This window comes from Kogia breviceps, chromosome 19, assembly GCF_026419965.1.
Source record: "Kogia breviceps isolate mKogBre1 chromosome 19, mKogBre1 haplotype 1, whole genome shotgun sequence".
In the NCBI taxonomy this organism is placed as follows: domain Eukaryota; kingdom Metazoa; phylum Chordata; class Mammalia; order Artiodactyla; family Physeteridae; genus Kogia; species Kogia breviceps.
Genome location: NC_081328.1, coordinates 45,922,620 through 45,942,140, shown reverse-complemented (window position 1 = coordinate 45,942,140; position 19,521 = coordinate 45,922,620). Strand labels below are relative to the sequence as shown.

Sequence of the window (19,521 nt, the reverse complement as noted above, 5' to 3'; positions counted from 1 at the left end):
CCAAGAAGTTCAAGAAACCTGAAGCAAGATAAACACAAAAAAAGTCACACCGAAGAGCACATCATGGTCAAATTGCTAAAAAAACAATGATAAAGAAAACCTCTTAAAAGCAACCAGAGGAAAAAAAGACACATTATGTTCCTGCAGAAGAAAAAATACAAGAAACTGACAACTTCTCATGAGAACCAATGAAATCTAGAAGACAATAGAACTATATGCAGAAAGAAAAAAATCCTGTCACCCTGAGTGAAAATCTCCTTTGCAAATGATGGCAAGAGAGACTTCTGTCTTTGACCATGAGGGATTTGCTGCTACAGGACTTGTCTTCTGGCTGTAAACAACTAGAAAACCAGAAAAATTCTATGAAACCACTGTCTTCAGACACTGCCTGTACAGAACTGGGTGCCAGAGAGGAGGGGACAGAGGAAGGGAGCCTCTGGTGTGCCTAGTTCTCTGTGTCTGGGCCCAGCACAACCCAGCCCTCTGTGGATGTTTGCTTGCAGAAAGCACCAGGCTCCTCTCCTCCACGGCTGCCCCATCAGCACACTAACCTCCAAATGGGCAGGAAGGAAGGTCCTCCCCTAGGAAGCAGCACATGCTCACTCCCCACTCAAGGCCCAGGTCCCATTCCGAGACTTTCTGACTTTCCGACTGGTTGCTGGATCCTGCTTACCAGCAAAGCAAACCAGCCGGGCTCGTGAGGATCTCTGACCAGTCCTGCTGACAGAGACCAAGACTATGTGAACACAACGCGAACTTCTAACAAGTTCAGATATGCACAAACATGCCCATGCAGCATTACAAGAATCTGTGCAAATGATCCCAATGGCCATTAGTGACAGAATGATGAAGTAAACCATGGCATGGTCATACAATAAAGTACATAACCATTTAAGTTGCATTTTTGAAGAATTTTATTTTTTATTTTTTCTCTTTTTGGCAGCGTTGGGTCTTTGTTGCTGCATGCGGGCTTTCTCTAGTTGTGGCGAGCGGCGGCTACTCTTTGTCATGGTGTGTGGGCTTCTCATTGCAGTGGCTTCTCTTGTTGCAGAGCATGGGCTCTAGGTTCGTGGGCTTCAGTAGTTGCAGCACACAGGTCCTAGAGCACACGGGCTTCAGTAGTTGTGGCACATGGGCTCAGTAGTTGCAGCTCATGAGTCTAGAACACATGTTCAGTAGTTGTGGCACACAGGCTTAGCTGCTGCGTGGCATGTGGGATCTTCCCAGACCAGGGCTCAAACCCGTGTCCCCTGCATTGACAGGCGGATTCTTAACCACTGCGCCACCAGGGAAGTCCTGCATTTTTGAAGAATTTTAATGATATGAGAAATATTTATGGAAACTTTAAAAAAGAATTAATGTTATATAGCATGACCTGAGCTATATGAACACAGTATGGGCACAGGAACATACATGAGATATGAAGATACAGGTGGCTGGAAGGAAATACACTAAAACGTCTGAACGTCGGACAGACACGATATGTTCTCTTCTCTGTTCCAAGAAATGCTGGCTCACATCTGCAGAGCTCACATCCACCCACAGCAGGCCAAGTGTTCCCAGGGGTACCCTTCACACAGATGAGGAAACAGAGACGTGAGCTCTCGGGGGCCACCCGACCACACACAGCCACACCCTGATGACAGACACGGACATGACCTCCACGGGTCTGACCCGGCCACAACGCTCAGCCCTGGCATTGAGCAAGCACATGATACACGCTGTCACCAACTTCCCACTAAGGTACCACAGGGGACCCAAGAGGTCCGGCCAAGGAGGAGTTGAGCTGGGGTGAACCTTGGGCCCACTTGACTCCAGAGAACAGTGTGCTGAACTAAAATTGTAAAATTTCTGCAGTGGCCACATATAACTTTTACTTTCAGGATGAAGCTATTTCTTCTGTTACTCACAGTTCCCAGCTTTTCAAGCCACCACTGGCTCTGCTATGCACCTGCTCTGTCTCCTTCCAGCCACTGCTCTGGCCCCACTGCTCCTGCTGCAAACACGTGACCTCCCTCTCTGTGCCCACTGGGACATTTCCCACCTTCTCCATGGCAGAGCCTCGGGCTGCTCCCACTCAGGCAGACAGCAGTGTGGTCGGGGCCGTGAGTGTGCAGCTGGCTGGTGCTACTCCCATTCTCCCTCCGCCTCCTGTGGGGCAGGGACCACTCCTCTCAGGTCCTCAGTTTCCTTGGACTGAACAACAGGATCCACCTCCAAGCCACAGTGCTGCCCAGCTGCAAGGCGAATCCTCTGTCCCTGCGGCCGTGGCTGCGTCTCTGCCCCGGTAGTGCCTGGCCGACGGTGGTGCCTTGGTCTCCGTGTGGTGATCACCACGGTTCTGCTGAGGCTCCGTGCTCGGAACTAGTACCAAGCGAGGGAGAAGATGTGGCCAAAGCCAAGAGCCTGCCCATCTGAACAGTGGAATCTGTGATGGGCTCATCGCTCCCCAAGAAGCACAGTGTGTCACTCCCTGGCGGCCTCTATATCTGACTTCAGTGTATGACAGATTCCCTCACTGCTCTTACCTTAGTGTTTGCCAGGGGCTCACCCCTGCAGAACTCAGCACCAACTGCTGCCCGCCCACACCTGCCGCTTTACCAGGTGGTCACATCCTTAACCTGTTCCCAGGATGAAGGCCCTGTAGGGGGAGCACAGGTGTTTTGCTATTATATGCAGGATTCAGAAAACTTCATTCCATTGGGTCAGCCAGGAACCTGTGCAGCACTCTGCCCGACCCTGGGCCCTGGCTTGGAAGCCACATCTCTCTGGCAAGACTGCCACGCCAGCTCGCATTGGCAGGTGCCTGGGATGCTGCTCTGCCGCGCCCCACTCGCTTTGTCTCCGGGGTCCCATGGCCGGGCCCCTCCGGACAGGACAAAGGTGCGCATCTGCCCACTCTGCATGGGATGGGAGGGGCACTTGTTTCTGACCCCTAGACCATTTCTAAAGCCCCTGTTTACTTAACAAGGCAACGAGCCATGAGAGGCCTCCCTGACCAGCTGAGCTGGTGCTTGGAGACAAATGTCTTCTTTTAATTGCCAGCCTGGGGGGGAAATACAACAAAGAAAAATTGGGGTGGGGGCTCATTGATTAAAAAAAAAAGAGGCATTTGTTTTCTCTATGTGTCCTAGGGAAGGCAACCATGCAGAGACCACCTGCTGTGAGCCCCCAGGACCACAGGTGACTCTGGACGCTGGGGTCGGCCCCACCTCTCCTCCTGGGAACACCGGTGTTCCCAAACCTGACCACTGGCTGACGGTGAATCTCTCCGGGGGCTTGTTAACAGACTTGTCTTTCGGAGCTCAACCCCTAAGGCATCGGGCCTAGTAGGTCCTGCTGGGACTCAGAGGGTGTGTTTTGGAAGCTCCTGAGGTTTCTGAGGGTGGCCAGATTGGGGGCTGAGCAGTCACCTGTGCAGAGAGGACAGTCACTGCCCACATAGCATGGCTGGCAGGAGCCCACCTCCGTCAGGTGAACGCTAGGTCAACCCAGCACCAACTGCGGGCAAGTGCCAGCCACAGAGGTCGCAGAGAGGCCCCAGGGCCACCTTCCACCCGCAGTGAGCACGAATCCTCCCAGCAAGGACACACGAGCTACAACCTGCACTCCCGACAGTCCGGCTGAGCGCACACAGGCACGAGCAGGGCTGGGTGGACGCCTGGAGACACAGCTTGTGCCATATCCATCCTCCCTCTGCAGGTGGACAGCTGGACAGGTGGGAAGAGGCCAGCACCCCTGGAAACATCCTAAGGAGTTCAGTGGCTCCATTATCCTGGACGACCGGGTAAGTGACTTTCCACAAATGGACAGAGGTCAGACTACTGAAACAATGGGCCATTGAACCAGGAAGGTCATGTCTGAGACAGGCTCGGGCTAAGCTCTGCTGGTGCAGCTCTGGAAGGCACTTCTCCTTGCAGGTTGCCCAGATGTCCTAGCAGCCCGGTGACAGGGCTTCCCTCCGGAGCCCTGGATGGACGGGGGACAAGGCAAGAGGCAAGGCAAGACATGGGCTGTGTTCACTGCAATGCCAAACTCTAGGCATGCGCCAAGGGCCCCCCTCAGTGGAAGCAAATGCCCCCTCTGCAACTCTGAGTCAAATCCTGCCACTTCTGGCTTCAGGTTTTACTGGCGCTAGTCCTTGGCACCCCTCGGCCCGCAGACACAAGGCTCCGCTCTCTGCCTCTGTCATCACATGGCCTTCCTCCTGTGTCTGTCTTCACGTGTGTTCTTTTCTAAGAACACCAGTCCTATTGGGTTAGGCCCACCCTGCTCCCATGTGACCTCATCTTAACTAATTCCATCCACAGAGACTCTATTTCCAAGGAAGGTCCCATCCTGAGGCACTGAGACCGGAACATGTCTTTGGGGGCCACCATTCAACCCGCAGGCATCCCATAGTCAGTGTCAGGCTCGGGCCAGTGCAAAGCAGTACGGAAGTCTGTGCCTTATGAGAGGAACGGCCATCATCGCATGTTGAATGGCTTACTCACCACGTGTGAAGAAGTGTGTTTTGGAATAAAGCTCTAACCTCTTGGTTCTTTGTGTTACTGTCTGCCACGGTGCAATATCTGAATTTGGGGGTTTTTGATATTTCAGATGCTGAAGATACAAAGATTGAGTGTAGAATTCTGTTAACTGGTTGAGGCTCAGCCTCACCCTTGTTTGTGCAAACAGTTATTTTAAAAGAAATAGGGCTGAAAAGACCTGCCTCCAGTGCTGGCTCTATTTGGCATATTTTCCCTCTGGCTGGGGGAGTGGGTGTCTCCAAGGGGCTTGGGAGGAAGAGCCGTGGGGGCGCTCTGCCTCTCACCTGTGCCTCCTCCTCAGGGTGGAGCCCGCGTGTCCGCAGCGCCTGCACAGCCTGGTCTCTCTCTCGAGTCACAGCCTTCAGCACCACCTCCTGGCTACACAGCACCCGCTCTGTCTCCTGCAGCTTGGCAGCAACCTGGGGAAAACAGAGATTCAGTTCATCCTGGGAGGATTACAAGGAAGCAGTGCCACCTTCCTTCAGGGTCCAGACCAGCTCCCCATCCTGTGGGGAAGCAGACAGCAGACACTCGGGTGAGAAACCCCAGGAAATACGTGGCCGTCAGAGCCGGCAGAGCACAGCAAGCGCTGATTCAGCTCCAGAGGCAGCTGCACTGGCCATTAGAGAAAGGCTATGGGCAGGGACTCATCTTATCACTTTAAGTCCTGTTGTTACAAATCAAACTGCTTGCTCAGTGAGGCGGAGTGTTTTCAAATGCAAAGGATGAGGGCCCAAGCCGGGCTCCATGCACCTCAGTGGACGTTCCCAGCCCTTCCTTCCGCAGAAAGAAGTCAGACAGCCCTGGGGAGCAGAGACCTGGTCTCTGGCCGTGGTTAGGCCCTGAATCAAGTCCTCAGCCTGCTGGTACTGCGCGCGCTCGACACCCTCACAGCGGCGCTGCCAGTCCAGCTCCAACTGCACCTTGTCACGCTCCAGGCTCTGCTCCCTCTCTACTGCCAGAGACAGCTGCTGTTTGTACCTGCGGGAGTGAAAACCACCAACTTGAATGTTTTCCTGAGGTCCCTTTGGGCTGTGACGTAGCTGAGGTGGGAGGCGCCCCTCCGGGGCCCCCAGGTCAGCCGTGTTCATGGGCTTGGCTTACACCTTCACACAGGCCCAGGTTCAGAGAGGAGCAGGCGGCCGAATCTCCCAATACCGAGAAACCCAGCACTGTGGGAGAGGAGGTCAAACTCAGTAAGAGGAGACAGGAAGAAAGCCAGCAAACTCAGACAAACAAGAAAATGGTTGCACTAGAGAAACGTGAGAGGGTTCACAGCAGAGCAGACAGAGCTGGATAGTCAACAGTGAGCTGAAAGGTCAAACAGAGCTCAGAAGACCTGCGTCCATTCTACCAGGGGGTTGGGAGAAATCAGAATGGAAGGAGGAAATAACCACGGAAATAGGAGGGAATCCACCATGGCTGGAGAGGGATGCGCACCTTCTTCCTGAAAGCTTCCGAGTGCTGAACAGGCGGGGCTTCAGACGCCACGGGGAAGGTACAGACCGCCGGCTGGGATGGAAGAGAGGTGCATGGGGGAGAGAACCGGACCTGCGCGAGGCTTCTCGTCAGCCACACAGAGCAACGCAGGGTGAAGATCGCTGGAAAGCCTCTCCCCCGGTGGACAGGGCTGTGACCAGGGCGGGATGGCAACACCTTCTACAGGGGACACCGAGTAAGGCTCCGTCCTGCCCACTGCAGGGAGATTCTCCTGCTGGCCATGCTGAGAGGACCACGTGGCCAGGACAACCCCGGCTGACAGCCGGCAAGAAACAGAGACATCAGACCCACAGCTGCTGGAACTGACCTCTGCCGACAACCTAGATGAGCTGGTAAGGGGAGCCTGAGCCTCAGAAGAGAGGGCAGCCCGGCCAGCACCTTGATTCCAGCAGAGTGAGACCCACTTACTTGGGGGACCTGGCTGCCACAGAAACAGACCCTCAACAGAGGTGATGTAGTTAGCAGAAAAATACTTTAAAACAGCTACTGTAAATATGTTCAGAGATTAAAGGCAACCACACACACAACGAGAAGAGAAATGAAAAGTGAAATGTCTGAAATAAAAAACCCACCAGCCTTCCTGGTAGATGAGATCTTGTGGGGAAAGCCTTAAAGGCTATCAAAAGAACATCAAATTAAAGCAAAGGAAACAGAAGAAAGACAATAGTAAGGATAAGAGCAGGTATCAATGAACCTGAAAACAGAAAATCAACTGAGAAAAATCAATGAAACCAAACGCTAGCTCTTTGGAAAGATGTGTAAAATGGATAAATCTCTAGCGAGACTGATGGAGAAAAAAAGAGGCAGCACAAGTCACCAGTATCAAGAAGGAGAGAGGACACTGTTACAGATTTTACACATATTAGAGGGACAATAAAGAAATACTATAAACAATTTTATGCCAATAAAGTCAACAATTCGATGAAATGGACAAACTCATTGAAAGATACAAATTACCAAAAGTGACACACACACACAAAATAGAAAACCTGAATATTCAAATAAATATCCAAAGAAACCAGACAAAAAAGACTATAAACGGATTCCACACAGATGAAATTCCAGATCAAGAGAAACCCACAGTGACAGAAAGCATCCCGGCAGGTGCCAAGGTGTGAGGGGACTTCGGGCAATGGAAGGGTTTTATATCCTGACTGTAGTAGTGATTATACTGCATATTTATGTACATATTTGTCTAGATTCATCAATTGTACAGTTAAAATTGGTACATTTATTATATTTCAATGATTTCTCAAGAAAGAGAATATTACCTTTAGCCAAGTGCTTATTCCAACTGATAGGAAAAGACACTAACAGTCAGACAAAAGACCTCCGAGGTGATTCCTGACACAGGACCAAATGGCACACACACTTTTAAAGCCCTGGTGCAGACAGAGAACTGCGCTCTGTGGGAAAGGCCTCCTCTGACCACCCACCCCGCCACCCCGTCTTCATCCCCTTCCCCCACCACATGGTACCTTCCAATGTCCTGCTGGCATCTGGCCAGCTGTGCCTTCAGCTTCATCTCTTCTTCCTGCAGCGAATGAACCTGAAGGTCTTTAGAGATCATCTCCTTGGAAAGTTGAGCAATTTGGGCATCCCAGCCGGATTTTAGAGCTGATGCATCTTCCCTAAGTCTAAACAAAGAAGGGGAAGCTATGTGACTGTGGGCGTGGTTCTCACTTGAGCTCTCTTTTACAACAAATACACACACACACATGCACGCAGCCCTCAAAGGAAACGCTACAGATCAGGGTCTCTTTCACACTCATCGGGGCAGAGACTTCCTTGCCCTAGATTAAGAAATGGTCCTACCCAAGAAGAAATATACACCCATCCCTCCCACCAACCCAAGCATCGACTAACACCTGCAGAATGCCAAGCCTATGCCAGGTGCACAGGGAAATGTGTGCCAGGGCGTGTCTCTCAGAGCCAACGGTTTTGAACCAGTGCCATCTGACTCACCTGGGCACCCCTTGCCATGCCTGCCACAGCCCTTCCACACAGAGACATTCAACACATATCTCCAAATTGAACAGTAAGATAAGGTTCTACAGAAACCCTTTACATCCCTTGGTAGAATCACCAAAAATTTGATAAATCTCCCAAGAAGGGCTTCCCTGGTGGCGCAGTGATTGAGAATCCGCCTGCCGATGTGGGGGACGCGGGTTCGTGTCCCGGTCCGGGAAGATCCCACATGCCGCGGAGTGGCTGGGCCCGTGAGCCATGGCCGCTGAGCCTGCGTGTCCGGAGCCTGTGCTCCGCAACGGGAGAGGCCACAACAGTGAGGCCCGCGTACCGAGAAAAAAAAAAAAAAATCTCCCAAGAAGAAAAACTTTAGAAAAAACACCTAAAGATATTGACTAGAGTAGCCATGATATTAACCACACAAAGCTCGCAGGGTGGTCACCCTATTTGCAGCCCTGGCCTGTTTCCCTCCTAATCTGCACTCAGCATGCTGTGGGGTAAATGCTGTGGTCGCTCACTGGCCACTGCCCAGAGCCACAGGCCCACACGTGGGCCACGGAGTGCAATGCAGAGGTGGACGAGCCGTGGTAAGGCAAATGGCTGTCAGCCGATAAGGCCTTGGATCAAAGTCCCGAGTGCAGCTGCCCTGAGCCTCAGACAAAGCTCCATCCAAACATGGGCAGAGATGGGAAGGAGAAGGGAGCAGGTTCCCTCGTGGGAAGCTTCTTTAAACATTTCAGTTTAAACAGGCCTGAACGCCAAGGCTGGTGTGCTGGGGTTATTTTTTAATAATTTAAAAATATATTTTTATTTTATTTATTTATTTGGTTGCACCAGGTCTTAGTTATGGCTCATGGGCTCCTTAGTTGTGGCACGTGAACTCTTAGTTGGGGCATGCATGTGGGATCTAGTTCCCTGACCAGGGATTGAACCCGGGCCCCCTGCACTGGGAGCGTGGAGTCTTAACTACTGAGCCACCAGGGAAGTCCCTGCTGTGCTGGTTACCCTGGTCTGTTAGGAACCGGGCCGCACAGCAGGAGGTGAGTGGCGGGCAAGCCAGCAAAGCTTCATCTGCCGCTCCCCATCGCTCGCGTTACCGCCTGAACCATCACCCCCCCACACACCCCACTCCCATCCATGGAAAAACTGTCTTCCACGAAAATGGTCCCTGGTGCCAAAAAGGTTGGGGACTGCTGGGTTAAAATGCCCTCGGCAAACGGTCAGCTGACTCCACAGGAACAAGATGGCTCTGCTCTGCTCTTCCTGCCCCTGCCTGTGACCCCCAGGCCCGAGTCCCTGCCTGAGGAGCCCTGTGCTCTCCTCTCTCGGGCACCCCAGCGCCCTCGCAACGCCCGGCACAGACATGCGGTGGCAGGGTGGGGCTCTCTGCTCACAGGCCAACTCCGCTGCAGCGGGCAGGGGATGGCTCACGGTGGAGCCAGGATTACTATCATTCTGAGTAGCAGAGTTCTCTTTTCACAAAAGACTGCAGCGAAACCCATTTGGGAAAACGCTTTGAAGACCAAGGTGGGAATGAAGAAGGGGAATGACTATGGGAAAATGTACAAAACCTCACAGCCTAGAAAAATGCCGTGCTGCTCAGTAAAGCATTAGGATTCTTCAGCTCTATTGCTAACTTAGGAAAATGCATCCTCTTTGAACCTGTCTGGAAACATCATGTAATAAAAGTGTCACATTTTCAAAGGTTTAAGACATTTCAAGTATGAAATTTCCAGCATTAGTCTTAGCTATGGGAAAAGGTCATTTTTCTTAATATAATTTATTTTTTAAAGCTTTTAAAAATTTTATTTATTTTTATTTATTATTTTTGGCTGTGTTGGGTCTTCGTTGCTGCGCGTGGGCTTTCTCTAGTTGCGGCGAGGGGGGCTACTCTTCGTTGCGGTGTGCAGGCTTCTCACTGCAGTGGCTTGTCTTGTTGCGAAGCACGGGCTCTAGAGCGTGTGGGCTTCAGTAGATGCAGTGCATGGGCTCAGTAGTTGTGGCTCGTGGGTTCCAGAATGCAGGCTCAGTAGTTGTGGCTCACGGGCTTAGTTGCTCCGTGGCATGTGGGATCATCCTTGACCAGAGCTCGAACCCGTGTCCCCTGCATTGGCAGGCGGATTCTTAACCACCGCGCCACCAGGGAAGCCCATATAATTTAAACAAATTACTTCTAGCACAATATGTCCAGAGTCATACTGACTCTTACCTAAAATAAAATAGCTCGTCCTAATATCACAAGGGGCCACAAAAAGTTGGAAACTGCAGAACTCATCCAGCTAAGACACAGTGCTGGTGTCAGAATGGGGGCTGGAGCTGCTCCCCTCCGGGTCTGCTCAGCACCCTCTCTCTGGGGCAGCACCTGCTCTGGTCCCATGTAGTTGTCGGGGTGAGAAAGTAGCAGGTGGGGGCCCAGGAACCCGTGACAAAGCTGGCCCCGACCCCAGGCACCGACCTGGAGCCAAGTCCACGCGGGGAGGTGTGTGCGGGCGGGCTGGTTGCTCACAGCATCTGGGCTTCACCCTGGCTGTGCCTCACCAGACACTTAGCCCTGGAGCCTCGAGTGCCCCATGTCTGACGTGACAGAGGGAAATGAAAGGCTCTCCTCCGATCTGTGTGTCACTGTAAGATGAAAGGACACGAGATGCCTGGCCTGCCCTGGAATTCCAAAGCACTCCTTCCCCTCTACCTACTCATTGGCATCTCTGCTCCGAGGCGGAAGGACATCGGCTAGGAGGTACTTTGTAACTGGACCTTATCTGATTTTCCCAGTGGGAAAGGGGAGCAGCTGGCGGCCCTGGGAAGTCGACTGCCCAGGCCTCACACATCAAGCAGGACATCCATTCTGAGCTTCCCATTACAGTCCCTGATCTGATCCTTCGTGATTCCACGTGTGTTGGGTTTCCCCAACTATAAGAGAAAGTGCTGGAGCTAAAGAACCATATTTTAAATTCTAACGAATTCCCACGAGATGATCTGCACAATAGCAGGGACTTTGCATGTGTCCATGAATGGGATCCTGGTTCCAAAAAGGCTCCACTTTGCCAAGGCCAAGCCAGCACAAGCAGGCCTGTGTTCTGGAGAGCAGAGAGCTCGCCCTCACTGAGTCCTGGCCTCCAACCAGCATTTGGACCAGCGATGCCCAGCACTGGGCCATGGGCCACATGGGGCTCCCAGGCATGTGGCCAATCTGAATTGAGATGTGCCTTCAAAACTTAGCACCAAACAATGCAAAATATCTCAATAATATTTTTTTCAGGCAAGTTTAGTCATCCTCCTTCATTAATAACTTTATATCAATTACTTATTAAGGATATGCAACAAGATGGCATTTTGGTTAAAGTAAGTCCCCTACATATGAACCTTCAAGTTGCAAAGTTTCAAAGATGTGAACGTAGAGCTTACTAATGAAGACCTGATGGAATTGGAGACCAGAGAAAGGATGAAGAGAGACACGAAGGTGAAGAAGTAACTGAAGAACTGAAGAGACTCACGATGCAGGAAATGGCAAGGGATTTTCTTTATTTGAGGAGGCACTGTTAGTATTTGAGGCACAGGACCCAAACGTAGAACGGTGCACGAAGGTTGCAGCAGCCGTTCAGAATGCAATCCAGTGCTACCATGTCATCTATGACGAGAAAAGAAGAGCTACTACCCAGACATCACTGGATCGTTTCTTTAAGAAGGTAGATAGAATTGAATCCAGCAAGGAACCAGAACCTGTGCCATTAAGGTCAGGTGTGGATGAAATTGCAGCTTGCCCTCCATCTCCAATTGCTGACGATCCTTCAGCTCTACCGCCTCCCACCTCATCTCCCTCCTACAGTCAGTAACTGTTCTTGCCTGTTCACTGGATGCCAGCCCCTGTATGCCAGCTGTTGTACTGTACTACTGTACTTTTCAAGGTACCGTACTATAAGATTAAAAATGTTTTATTTTTTGTGTTTGTGGTTTTTTAATGTATTATTTGTGTGAAAAGTATTATAAACCTATTACAGTACAGTACTATAGAGCCTATTGTGTTAGTTGGGTACCTAGGTTAACTTTGTTGGACTCATGAACAAACTGGACTTAGGAACGTGTACTCGGAATGGAACTCATCCATATGTAGGGGACTTACTGTATACTGGGTTAGATATAATGTTATTGGAGTTAATTTCTTTTTTTTTTCTTAAAATATTTATTTATTTATTTGGTTGTGCCGGGTCTTAGCTGTAGCATGCGGGATCTTTTTAGTTGCGCCACGGAAGACCTTTAGTTGCATCATGTGAACTCTTAGTTGCAGTAAGTGGGATCTAGTTCCCTGACCAGGAATTGAAGCTGATCATTGGAGCATGGAATCTCAACCACTGGACCACCAGGGAAGTCCCCTGGAGTTAATTTCACCTATTTCTTTTTGCACCTTACCTCCGGGTACTAGGAGGTTAAAGTGCCATGTGGCCCCATCACATTCCATGTGATAGGTTATACACCTGCACGGACACACAGTGTTCTCACAACACTGTCTCAGGTCATCATTTCTCTACTCCGCCATCCATGAATCAATGATCTCAGGAAAACTATCACAAATAGGCCCAAAGAGACAGCAAGCTCACAGTATGGGCCGTTTTGTTGCTGATTTGTAAAGAGTAATGTTTGGGTATGAAAAGGTACTGATACAGACACTAAGACTTCTCCTGGGAACCCAATGATACTGCTTGTCATGGCCACTTGACTGGTCCCACGGAAGAACAGGAAGGAACGCGAGGGTGGACATGCCAAGAGGTGAGAGCAGAGGAAGGAGGCCTGCCCGCAGGAAGCTCTGTGCACCCGGATATTGGGCTCTGAGTCGCCATCCGTGAGAAGGGCCCAGGGAGAGCCTGTCCAAACGGAGGAGAGGCTGGGGAAACACACGCCCGTCAGACTGAGCTGCCTCACCCCTCCAGCTACCGCTGCCTGTGTTTAACAGATCAAACAATAAAACGTGTGACTCTAAGGAAGTTATCTTGAATAAACTTTAACTTCCTGGTATTTTATAGTTTAAGAGCCATTTTCCCCTTAAATAGAAATATAACTTGGCAGAGAATTCTCTGTAAAAAAAAAAAAAAAAGAGACAGAAGTATTTTCCAAACAAAGGAGAAAAGCCAGTTGCTAAACAGTAGGCTCTACAAATGACTTATTTGTCTTAATCATCTTCTGTAAACACAGCTTCTCTAAAGATCACTTCCTTACTGGCAGCCAAAAGGCTGAGTTCAATTATGACTTCAGTTACAGTGGTCCTTGGCAGATACCAGGCACAGTGGGACAGAGTGGCTTACATGTCAAGGCCTGGTTAAGATGCCGAAAAAGAAAACTGGGTTTAAAAAGAAACTAGTTGGGAGTTCCCTGCAGTCCAGTGGTTAGGACTCTGTGCTTTCACTGCCGAGGGCCCGGGTTCAGTCTCTGGTTGGGGAACTGATCCTGCAAGCTGCACAGTGTGGCCAAAAAAATAAAAAATAATTGTAAAGAATGGTTTTTGATTTAAAAAAATAAAAAAGAAACTAGTTTATGGAGAAACTGGAACCTTTGTGAAAAATGGTGCATCCACTGTAGAAAACAGTTTGGCAGTTCCTCAGAAAGTTAAACATAGAGTTACCGTATGATCCACAACTCCACTTCTGCGTACGTACCCAAGAGAACTGAGAAGAGACTTGAACAGATATTTGCTCACCCACAGTCATAGTAGAACTAGTCACAGCAGCCAAAAGGTGGAAACAACCAAAATGGCCATCAGCGGATGAACTGATAAACAAAATGTACTATACGAACAATGCAACGTTATTCAGCCTTAAAAAGGAAGGAAATTCTGACACCCGCTACAACATGGATGAACCTTGAAGCCATCACACTGAGTGGAATAAGCCAGTCACAGAAGGACAGACACTGTAGGATTCCACTCACGTGAGGTCCTTAGGGTAGTCAAATTCACAGAGACAGAAGGTAGGATGGTGGGTGCCAGGGACTGGGAGAGGGGGATGGGGAGTTGCTGTTTAATGGGCAGTTTTAGTTTTACAGAGAAAAGAGTTTTGGAGATGAATGGGGTGATGGTTGCACAACTGTGAATGTACTTAATGCCACTGAACTTAAAAATGGCTAAGATGGTAAATTTTATGCTATGTGTATTTACCACAAATAAATAAATGCACACATTCATACATACATCCACACACTTTCAAATAAAAGGAAAAAAGAGAATGGTTAAAAACAGTGACGGCGGGGGGCTTCCCTGGTGGTGCAGTGGTTAAGAATCTCCCTGCCGATGCAGGGGACACGGGTCTGTGCCCCGGTCCGGGAAGATCCCAAATGCCGCGAAGCAACTAAGCCCGTGTGCCACAACTACTGCACCTGCTCTCTAGAGCCCGTGCGCCACAACTACTGAGCGTGTGCTCGAGCCCACAAGCCACAACTACTGAGCCCGTAGTGCTCAGTAGTAGGCTCAACTAAGCCCGCGCACCCCAGAGCCCGTGCTCTGCAACAAGAGAAGCCACCGCAGTGAGAAGCCCTCGCACCACAACGAAGAGTAGCCCCCGCTCGCCGCAACTAGAGGAAGCCCGCGCGCAGCAACGAAGACCCAACGCAGCCATAAATAAATAAATAAAAACAACACAACAACAACAGTGACGGGAGCTGCAGGAGTGACTCCCAACAGCCTGTGCCCACTTCCCTTCATCGGAAACAGGTAACTAGGCAGCCAGGCCCTCAGCCGCAGCTCACTTGTCAATGGCGGCGTCCTTATCCTTGGTGGTGTCCGCCTGCCTCCACTCAGCCCTGCGGAGCTGCACCTTGAGGTTCTCGCAGTGCACCTGCAGCTCCAGGGCCCTGGCCTCTACCGCCTGCAGCTGTTCTGCATGGGCGCTCTTCGCTGCCATCAGCACCATGTCCCTCTCCCTGGCCAGACGGTCCAGCTCCTCATGCCTGAAACACAGTGAGGTCCCCAGTGGCTCACACAGGCCCTGCTCAGGACCCCTGAGCCTAGAACCTTCCTCGTTCTGCAGGAGTGCTGCACACATGTCCTCCCGAAGGGCACTTCTGCCCACTTCTCTCTGCTCCCTACTCCTCACACGAAAACACCGACTGGGAGATTCTCAGACGCCGGGCCCCAGCCCTCCCAAGCTCAGAGTCCATGGGAGAAAGACCCCAGAACATGTGCTTCAGTGAAGGGCCACCAGCAGAACCCGTACCGACTCGGAAAGCAGAAGGCAGGTGTAAACTGCCCTCGCCTTGCAGCTACCCCATTTGCTGGGCTGCTTTCAACCCAGAATCGGAGGCTTTCCAGAACTGGGGGCCGTGGGATGCAGGCTGCATGTCTGTCTCTGCTAGAGATGCCAAACTTATTGGAACTCTGTCAACAGAACATTCGTCTTGAAAATACACTGTTGGGTGTCGCTGACAGCTGACGTGATGTCCATGATGTTTTATGCTTTTATTCTATTTGGTTTCGATGAAGAGTAAAAAGCCCTAAAAAATGTAATTCTACATGACTTCTTTCAGATTCCATCAGCATTGTTCAATGAGATGGTTAAGCCTTATTTAATCAAGTCACATGCTGTACTTTTCATTCCAATTACAATCAATCTTCATCTTACCTTGCAAACTGTTCAGTGTTTTCCACCTTCTAGTAGCAAAAAAACTATACTCATGCCAGTTGCTGTACCCATTAGTTTCTGGCAAGGATATACCTTTCTTTTTCACCAAATCACAACAAAAGTTTGATCATGACAGCTAGTGAAGGGAGGGAGTTATTTCTGCACTGCATTATTCTGTGACCATTGGTTAGTTACTTTCAAAAGGCAAACACCAAGACTCCAGGGCATGGACACCCCAGCCCACACCAAGGAACCAAGGAACACAGGTTTCTTGTCACCTTGGCTCCGTAAATAACGCCACCTGGGCTGCACATGACTCTGCGGGGTCATGCAGTGTGTGAGGACACAGAGCAACTGTGTGCCCCCTGCTCCCAAGACTTGTTTCAACAGTCTCTACGCGTCAATCTGGATGGCTTTCAGCAATTCATTTTACAAGGCGTGTTCTGTAATTCTCAGTGTTTTGATGATATTCCTCCAAACACACACAAATATACTAATTTGAACTGAAAAGTGAGGGGAGACCCTGGAAGAGCAGGCCTGAGCCAGCTAACAGTCCCACAGAAGGGCTGGGTCTGCCCCCCAGGGGATCAGGGAACGTTTTCCCTATGACACTGGAGCCAGAAACACTCACTTCCTCCTAAACGTCTCCTCTTCTTTTTTCCTGGTGAGCTGCACAGAGTGAAGTCTACCCTCTAAGTCTTTTATCCTGAAAGAATCAAGTATGAGTGGCAAAAGCAGGTAAGGGGCTACAGCAAAGCCGGCCTGGAAGAAGCCAGAACAGGCAGATGCCTCCAGGCTGGAGTCCAGACCATGCCAAACATCGGGCGCACTGGCCACATCCGCCCACAGGGAGATGGGGAGACTCCGCACCGGGCGTCCTTCACGGCAGCCAGGTCCCTGAGCTCCCAGTCTCTGTGCCGCAGCCTATCCTCCAGCTCTGCATTCACCGCCTCGGCGCCCTGCAGGGACTCCGCAGCCTTCACCCCGGCCTCTCTCAGGGCCATGAGCTCTTTGTTCAGCAGTTTAATCTTTGAAAGAGAAGAATTCAAAATAAGGATGTAAGTGGAACAAACAGGTGTTAGAGGTAAGCCTCACCATTTTATCAGAACTGGGAGAGAAGGAAAACTGGAATTTGAGAAGCAATAAACCAGTGAGTCTCCTCACATGCTCCCACAACCTTGAGAGCACGGGCCCCGTGTGAGTCCCTGTCGTACCCCAGCACCCGACTCGGGCATGGTTTGAATACTGGAATCACACAGCCAGATGGAGGCTGTAAGAACGTGGCTCCCTGCTGAGTGACCCCATTCAAACCCTAGCCACACACTCAATTTTTAAATAGCTTCTCCAGGCCTCAGCTTCCTCGACTATAATGCAGAGGTGATGGTACTGCTGCCCCCAAATCAGTTCTGTGTATAACCTGTGATGCCCTCAAGGGGCAGGTGTTCAGGGGACCAGAACCGACTCACGGCAGCTGGAGATGGGAGTGGGGCATGCCCTGGCCCACCCACCCCTATCCCCCGCTCCTCTGACAGGAGTGCCCACTGCACTGTGAGGCACAGGTTGGCCCTGCACGTCCCGCCTGCCCTCTCTCCCTCCTGGTGCTCAGAAGTCCTCAAAGTGGCCTCGGTGGTGGTGGGGGTGTCACTGTGAGGCAGCCCCAGCCTCAAGGTCCTACTGGCCCTGGGTGCATTCCTCCAGGGGAAAGTCAGGGAGATTCCCGCAGAGGGGTCAGGCAGGGCCTGGTACTGCCCTCTGGACTGCAGCCCTGTGGAGAGGCTGGCGACCTAGAGGAGGGACCTTGCTGACCACTAAGGCAGGGTGTCGATCTTACTACTAACACCTGGCTGGACGCTGCCCAGATGTGACCAGCTGGGGCGGCAGGGCCAGGCCAGGGGTCAACCTGCTTCCTTGTCCCCGGCACAACTCCCCCTCCCCTCCAGGCTGCTCCCTGTCTCGGTGCTAAAGGCCGGGCACGTGTGCTCCTCATGCGTGCCCTGGCCACGCCGGGGCTAGTGCTTTAGAGAAGTCCTGTTCACGGAGGGGAGCCAGCACCACGGCTGGGAGCGCCAACTGCAGATGGGCCTCCTCCTGAAAACAGGGGTGAGTGGCACCTCTTCACAGGCCCATTCCAAGGTGTCACGGGAGTACACGGGCCAAGCACAGAGTTTGCGGGGTGGCAGTGTCTCCCGGGGGAGGCACTTCCTCAAGGTCAGGTAACTAGACCCCGACTGGTAGCACCAGCGTTCCTCTGGCTGGGGGGAGGGGCCATCACTCCTGACCGGGGCCCTGGCAGGCACAGTGGCAAGCATGTCACTTGCATGTCACCCCCAACTCTGTGTGGCAGAGACCGAGGCCCACGTACAAAGCGGGAGGCCTTCATGTGAACCCTAACTCATAAGGGGCTTCTCACGTCTGCTGAGGAAATTATCACAGTCCGAGGACGCCCTCTACCTTGAGCTCGTGTGCTAGGACCACACTGCTCATGCTGTCAGCCTGCAGGCGGAACGCGTGCTCCCGCTTTTGCATTTCAGATTCAAACTCCTGTTGCAGCTCCTGGAACAAAAAGAGCTGGTGGTGAAAAGAGCACGGAGGGGCCAGCAGAGACCCGCAGGCACGCTGAGGGCAGGAGGGGTGCAGAGGACCTAGTGGAGGACGAGGTCAAGAGTGGGACTGGGACCTGTAACACTGCATGAAGGACATAGGAGGGCTCGTGTTCCCACCGTGGGCCCGGGTTTGTCCCTCTCCCCTGTGGTCCTGTGGGGTTTTGCTCTGCACAGACAGAGCTGCTAGCAGACCCACAAGGAGAGACACTTGGCCCATGAGCTCAGAAGCAACCCCCCCAGAAGTTTTGTTGTTGGTTCCGTCTATGTCTCTAAACAACACGCCACTCTTCCCTCCGCACTACCTGCCGGCTTTCTGAGCAGCCCCACTCCACACCCCCGACGGGGCTCACGGCTCCACTCCCCTGGCTGTGTAAGCCTCACCCACGAGCTGAACCCAAAAGTCCATCAACTATTACAACAATAATGTAAGTGATTCACAGCTCACCCAACAGCGAACGATTATGACGGTTCCCATCTCATCACTTCTCCCGGTGTTTTCACTTCTGTGTCTCTCTCCCCGCCCTTTCTCTCTCTGGTTCTCTCCTGTTTCCTAAGTGGTGTCTGCTTCCCAGGACACACCCCATAATGTGACCCTTTCTTCTCCTGGGGTGTGGTCCCTCCAGGGCCCTCAGTCTCCACGCCCATCTGGTCTCTCCCTGGGCTGCCTCACAGCCAGCATCCAGGCCCGAGACTCACAGCTCCCCCAGGCAGTCCTCGGTATTCCTGGATGCCCTCTTCCTCTCTCCGGGTTTACTCCTGCTGGAAAGGACCTCCTTCCCCACCTCAAGAGCTCCCATCAGGGTGAGAGTCCCACGATCTCCTGCCCCACTTGGCCTTCTGCCAGCGGGTTGGAGCGGGAGCTGCCCTCGGTTTCCCTGCCCCACCTCTCTCAGACTCACGGGCTTCCAGGTGAGGCTGCCAGCTCAGCCCTGTGACTGGGGCCACCCAGTCCTGGGGACCCGCCCAGCTCAGGCCCCCATTCTCCTGGCAGCATCCTCCACTCCATATCTTGGTTCTCAATGTTCTGAACTCAGAAGGGAAACACAGGCAGCTAAAGGCTGACCCCTCGGCACCGACACACAGCCATGCTGCACAGGGCTCGCTCAGTAGTTACACTCCAGTAACTTCCTGAGAGGCTGTCACCTAGCCAGAGGCATCCATCCACACCCTCACACCCCAGGGCCCCGGGCTTACATCTCTTCCCCCAACAGCTGAAGACCTTGTCACGTGTGTTCTCTCCCAAGCTGAGGTTGAGGAGTTTGGGCCAGGCTCTGCCTCTACAGGTTTTCTGGACGTTTGTAGCATCTCCTCTTTGTT

The 19,521-nt window shown here is 51.8% G+C and overlaps 1 protein-coding gene across 1 annotated transcript in view; it reads right to left on the bottom strand.

Annotated features, from left to right (window-relative positions):
* Positions 1-19,521, bottom strand: part of CCDC57 (coiled-coil domain containing 57) — a 109,089-nt gene that overhangs the window by 68,863 nt on the left and 20,705 nt on the right. Inside the window, exons 6-12 of the mRNA XM_067021008.1 lie at positions 18,053-18,154; positions 16,472-16,629; positions 16,233-16,307; positions 14,730-14,930; positions 7,508-7,666; positions 5,348-5,510; positions 4,814-4,948 (exon numbers count right to left, since the gene is read on the bottom strand). Coding sequence (XP_066877109.1) covers positions 4,814-4,948; positions 5,348-5,510; positions 7,508-7,666; positions 14,730-14,930; positions 16,233-16,307; positions 16,472-16,629; positions 18,053-18,154 — 993 coding nt within the window. The remainder of the gene's footprint in view (positions 1-4,813; positions 4,949-5,347; positions 5,511-7,507; positions 7,667-14,729; positions 14,931-16,232; positions 16,308-16,471; positions 16,630-18,052; positions 18,155-19,521) is intronic.